At 31.0% G+C, this 6660-nt stretch overlaps 1 protein-coding gene across 1 annotated transcript; it reads right to left on the reverse strand.

Moving 5' to 3' along the window:
• Positions 1-2352: 2352 nt before the first annotated feature.
• On the reverse strand, positions 2353-4199 carry LOC107020490 (aspartyl protease family protein 2). Its single transcript, XM_015220881.2, has one exon. It carries the CDS (start codon positions 3979-3981, stop codon positions 2611-2613), a length of 1371 nt encoding a protein of 456 aa, XP_015076367.1. The 5' UTR covers positions 3982-4199; the 3' UTR covers positions 2353-2610.
• Between the last annotated feature and the right edge of the window lie 2461 nt (positions 4200-6660).

Genomic DNA, 6660 nt, shown 5'->3' on the forward strand with positions numbered 1-6660 from the left:
TATATATATATATATATATATATTTCGTGTATTGAAATATTGAGAATTACTTTTGATGAAATTGTTTTCTATGAGATTATAAGTACACATACACGAAATCATATAAATACTAATGTTTTTTGTGTGAAATTATTTAAAATATCACAATTATAAAAACAAAAGTATTTTATCATATGAAATTGTTTACGCAGCACAAATATTATAAATTTAAACTTTACCAACTCCATCATCTAGAAGGTAAGCAAATTAATACTCCACCGTTGTTTCAATTTATTTATCTTATTTTTCTTTTTAATTCATTTTGATAAAAAAATACTTTCTTTTTACAATTCTTTAATTTAAATTTTTACCTTACACGTTTAAGACCAGATATTTTGATAGTAGATCTTTAGTTTAACGTCATAAAATTCAGAATCTTTAATACTTTTAAAATTTCGTGTGAACTAAAAGCCAAACAAATAAATTAAAACAAACGAAGCAGTAGATATTAAAATCAATTACCAGCAAAGATTGTGATGCAATAGTAAGTACTTATTCATTCTTAACCTGAAATTTCAAATTCGAATGTTCTTAGTTAAAGAAACGTTTTTATTATTCGAATTCAGTCAATCTCTAATATGAATATTAATCGAATGGAATGAATAATAAATTCATTTTCCATAAAAATGAATCCAATGTCCCAAAAGATAAGTCATGCATGGACCTAGTGTATAATGGCTATAATATAATGGGGACGTATAGAAAGTAAAGTCCCTTTTGTAGTACAAAGCAAAACCCTCTTTTTGGGGTCCATACAAATGTAAGTTAGGATTAATATTAGGGGATATGTGACTTATCGAGCTGGCAAATATTGAAAAATGTTTTTCTTTTATATGACAATAAGACAAGAAATTGATAGGAATATCCTTCAATTTTTTCACCCTATACATAACAACCTTACAATGACAATTAGGACATAAAAATCATCGAAGATCGTGATGAGATAAATATGATCTTTTCATTCTTTATTAGAAGTTTTTTTGATAAGTCGTAAGCATAATTGATGCCAAAATTTTGATGTTTGTGAGTTCTAAAGTAGCGAATAGAAGGTCTTTGTTGTGGCCTGTGTTGATAAAGATCACTAAGTCATCTACCTTTATATTTGATATTGCAGTATGAATAAAGAGTATATAATGAGAGGCTATTGAGTTCGTCCATGCCCTCATGTAAAATCGTAGCTCCACCCCTTGTCGTAAGTATGAAAAAAAAAATCCTGATAGAGAGGAACTTATGTGATGTGAATTTCGAAAGAAGAAAATCATCTATTCTTAGTGATATTCACGCTTTTACCCAACAAAATCTTTCATATTTGATCAATCGGTGAAAGGATAGTCAAACTCGATTTAGCTTCTTCTTTTTAGTTGTTATATCTTTATTTTGAAGAAAGATGAATCTATAAGGATCAAACAAATTAAATTTCGTTAAAGTCTCGTCCTCTTATTGATCAAGTAAGGTTGCACTGAGACGGATAACATCAACTAAACACTTTCTTACTCCCATAGATTAGCTAGCGTGCAATGACGAATACCTACAACCCTTTCGTTTATCGGAGATTTTTTTTAATCGAAACTTCAAAACAAATACCAAAACGAATATATAAGAGGAGACAATGGAAAGGTTATTTACTCTTTTGTTTTGAAATAGTTGTTACTTATTAGGGATATTTATTAAAACCAACTTCTGCCATGGGTGATAGAAAATTTATTACAACATTACTTTATAGGGTTAATTACTACACCGAATTATTGAATTAAATGACAATTAGTACAACCTACTCTTCATTACGAAAATTACACTTAATTAAAACCTTTTTTCTATTTTTTTTGTTGTGTTTTGTCAAAAGTAGATATTCAATACCTCACTTAACATTAAAAATGATAATCCCATTGAAAAATATAGAGTCGTAGTGAAACGAATAAGATCAGGTCAATTATAATTAGAAATTTTGACAAGTTCCCCGACTCTTTTAGTATATAGGCTTTACTTGTTGTGACTTAGTCGAAACCACAAAAACAATTAGACATCAAGTGATGAAAGCATAAATAATATAATTTGATGTAAGTATCAATTACGAGTAATCCAAGATTTGTTTGCATAATAATTACCTAAATAATTGATTTAGTTAATTTCCATTTTTCACAAACATTGACATGTTCATATGGGTACACTCATACAGTTTGAATTTATGTTCATCAAATTATATTATATGAAAAAATATCATATTATATAACACCCCCACCCTTTGATTCCATAATTCATTAAGAATTTCACGTGAAAGCATCAAACACAAATCAGACAGACAGCAAGAAAAGCAACAAAAACATATCCCTTATTATTTTTTCCTCTCTCCAATATTTTTTTTTGGTTGTTTCCTATAAAAATCATTCAAAACGAAAAACGACAATAATATAATTAATATTTATAACACTAAATTCACAAACAACAAATCCATTTATATTAATTTCCACAAGAAAAAAAAAATGTACCCCCAACCCTCCAACAAAAAATGAAAAAGAAAAAAGGTTCACACTTGGTGAGTCGAGTAGACTCATGACTCGACTCACCAAGTCATTATGGTTTACCACAACCATGCCGAGAGAAACCTATTCTCGATCGATCTCTATCGAATTCAAACATGAACCCTTGTTGCATTAGGTTTCCAATAACCGAAAATCCTGAAGGCGCCGTCAACGGTTGCAATGCGAGACATTTAACGTCCTCCGCGGTATCGATAAAGTAGTTCCCGGATGGCGGGGAGAGGATCGAGTTTCCACTGAGTTTGAAACTCATTTTCGGGAAACTCGGTCGTGACTCCCCCGACACGTTGACACATAAGTCGAACCCGACAGTCGGCTCATCGGCTTCGGGTAGTGTAACAAGCCGTTTAAACGCTTGGACTATACGCCGATAAGCCGGTTCGGCGAGAAATGTCAATGTTGTCCCTGAATCCATAACAGTCCCTCCATTTCCTAGCTCATCAATTTCCCAAACGGAAGGGCGTATTGGTAATTTCACATCTTCAATGTAAACACTTTCAATCCCAATATAGTAAAACGTTGAAGTAAACGGATTACTTATCATCGGCGTGTATTTCATTTTCTTCGGATCGTTGACCGCCGTTGACCGGCCGATTAATAAATAACTCGTCGGAGTCGGCGATAATGTGTAATCCATTAAACAGTAAGAGAATTTATTACCGAACCGGCGGCCGAGTTGACTCGCTAACGAAATCGAACCACGGCCTAAACCCATTACTCCCTGAGCTCCGTTGAAACTCGGACCGGCAATGCTTGGACCGGAAGCTTCAAAACTACAACCAAAAGCCAAATTCCTAAACTTCACCGGTCGACCGGAGCTGGCATTAAGCGTGGTCGTTTCAGTAGAGAAAAACCCTTTAGTTTCCGATCCATCGGAGTAAGAGTATTCGTATCTACAGGGGCTATGGAGGCGCGTGTGGTTACACGCGACGCCTGTAGGGTTAGGAACGAGCCTACATTTCTTATCGTAGCAATGGTAGGGTAAATAAGTTGAAGAATGTCGGGCGAGGAATGCGGAGTTTCGAGGGCGGGATGAGCAATTCCGGCAAGCGGAGCAACTGACCCAAACTAAATCACTACCGGTATCTGCGACGAGAAGGAGGCGTTGCGGTGGAGTACCCAATCTGAGATCTACGAAGTACTGCCCACTGCCGGTAGTTGCACCGGAAGTTAATGGGAGTTTAGCGGAACGAGTAATGCTGCGGTGGCCGAGGGAGGAGTAAAGGGTGTTTAAACGGTGGATATCGGAAGAGAGTGATTGTGAAGGAGTTGTCGGTAATGTATCTTTGTGGAGTAATGGGAGTTTTAAGTATTCGAATTTTGTACGGCGGTTGACGGCGGCGACGGCGACGGCGGAGGAGATGAGGAGGAAGAAGAAGATTACTCCGGTGGCCCTTTCTGCCATTGAAGAAGATATGAGAAAAGAAAGAGAACTATGGAGTTAAGGGGTTGGTTACATTTATACGTACGTGTTACTCTCTCTATTGATTAGTATAAGATTCCATCACCAAGAAAACATAACATGCCTCTCTTTTCTTAATCGAATGTCTCGAATTCAATCTCTAAACGAGATCTATCTAATATAAATTTAAAATAGTTAAACTTTAATACGAAAATCAAATATCAAGTGAGAATCCAAAAAAATGATATAACATGCTTATTTTACATAGACTTGTGATCTCGATTTATCTATCGAATTTTGATTTCACATAAAATTTTAAAAGTAAATTTTGATCATCATTTTTTTGGTGGGGGCGGGGTTGGGTTAGATGTGGTGCGATAAGGCGTCATCCTGTTTTGTTAGAAACCAACTTCGATATGTCAGTTTAGATATTCTTATCAAACTACTAACTTGATATTTAGTAGAAGCGTAAATCTATACTGATTTAGTTTACTCACAAAATTCAAAAATAAGTAAAATATATGTTCAATTAAAATTTCAAAAATCACAATTTAAAAAACTTAAATTTTCAATTTTAAAATTCATAACTATGAGACAAAATTAAAAATAAAAAAGAACGGAGAGAACATATATTTATTTTACATTAAACCATATTACTAACTAATACTCTACTTCATACGTAATATCCCAAATGATCATTTTATTATAAAATGAAACATCATTTCTACCTAAAATATGATTGTTTTACGGGAGAATAAAATATATTTTTTCATAGAGAATGATTATTAAAAACATATTTGATTATATTATAATCAATTCATAAATTCAAATTTAAATTTAAAATTAAATAGAAGTATGAACAAACTACTGAAAACAAGAAATGTCTATAGAAACATTAATTTAGTTAGTCGTTACCCAAAATCCCAAAACAAACGAAAGCTGTCAAGGGAACAAAGCTAGGTCCTAACTATCGTACATATTATACGCAATATTGAAGATTGAATAATTCTTAATAAAAAATTTCAGATCGAAAATTTTTTAAGAATAAAAGTAAAATCTAATAAGCAACACTTTTCGTTATTATAAACTTTAAATAATGCAAATTTAAATTAGTTGAATTCAATATGAATATCAAGCTATTGATATAATTTTTTACAGAAAGATAAGGTAAGACTATACGATAAAAATTATAATTTTTTACGTATATCTTATAGATATCAAATTTTCATATATTTACTATTTATATTATGATTTTTCTTAACGAAAATTCTGACTCTGTAGCTCTACGTGAGACGAAGATGACATGTGAAACAAATGTCCCTACATTTACCGGCGTCTACTATTTGTCTGCCCTCTTACCCAGCTGTCACTCCCCGCATTTCATGGCAAGGTTTCATAATTTTAAAATATATTAGTTTATTTTTACTCGACGCTTTTAATGTGCGAAGAAAAGATAAAAATAATTATATCAATTATTATTTTTAACGGATGTATCAAGTATAAATATAATAAGTTAAAATAAATCGAAGGAGTGTTACTTGAAATCCGTTCAAAATACTCTCTCTAAAGTTTTTCGTTTCACTTAGTTGTTTATTGTTATTTTAACTCCAAAAATTATAATAATTATTTATTTAATATAATTTTACAAAGTGAGATTTGGAGAGAATATACTATACTCGAACCTTATTTCTATCGAGACAGAGAAATTGTTTTCAATATATAATCCTCGGATTAAGCGGGAAAAAAAATATAAAACAGGTTTAAAAAAAAATAGAGATACAAAATAATTATTATTTTAGAAATTGACTATTAAAGTTAAGATTTATTCTCAATTATAATCTCATTATTAAAATAATATGCATAATATTTGAGATTATTATTATTTTATTAATGGAAGTGAAAAAAATTAAGGTAATGATAAAATGAGATGAAAAAGTGACAAGTAACTTGTAGTTTAAACTTTAATCTAGTGAAGTTTATTTTTGTCAAATTATCATTTGATATGGTGTCATTATCACATCATGTATTAAGTTAATTGACTTTATAGCTCGCTTAGTTGATCAAAAGTTATTTATTTAAAAGATATTTTATAGTAAGCGTTTCGAATATGTTATTTTTAATGAGTTATAATTTATGTTTGATTAATTAATTTTAAAATCAAACCTACCATCATTAGAACATCAATTTGTATTTCAAGCTGTCAAAAAAAAAATGTTTGAAAATATCAATAGCTGCAAGTTAAAATTGTTTATTCATATCCTAAAAACTATATTTGTAATGACCCGAAAAGTCATTTTAAAAAAAAAAAATAATTTATACGAAATTTCAATTGTTATCCATATCGATAGTTGCCCCGAGTATTTCGATTAGTTGGTGAAGTTGATTTGAAAATTTTAAACTATTTATTTAACTATAATTACTTAATTAATCGACATATATTAAACAATTTTATTTAATTAGTTGATGGTTAACGGGTCAAGTCCATAGTAATTTAATACCTTATAGACCTCTTAACCCAGCTTTATTAAACTAATAAAGTAAGTAGGGTTTAGTATTTTAAAGTCATTAACTATGAAAAGGAAATGTGGCGAAAAACAACTACGAATGCTCCATATCCCTAAGGTCGGTATGCTCGTCCCTTTGAAATATTTTGTTATCAATTGAATTTATAAGCATATATCT

The sequence above is a fragment of the Solanum pennellii genome, chromosome 5, assembly GCF_001406875.1.
Source record: "Solanum pennellii chromosome 5, SPENNV200".
Taxonomy (NCBI): Eukaryota; Viridiplantae; Streptophyta; class Magnoliopsida; order Solanales; family Solanaceae; genus Solanum; species Solanum pennellii.

What these genes read in the sequence shown, in the direction of transcription:
- LOC107020490 (XM_015220881.2), bottom strand. Translation starts at nt 3,981, where the DNA reads ATGGCAGAAAGGGCCACCGGAGTAATCTTCTTCTTCCTCCTCATCTCC.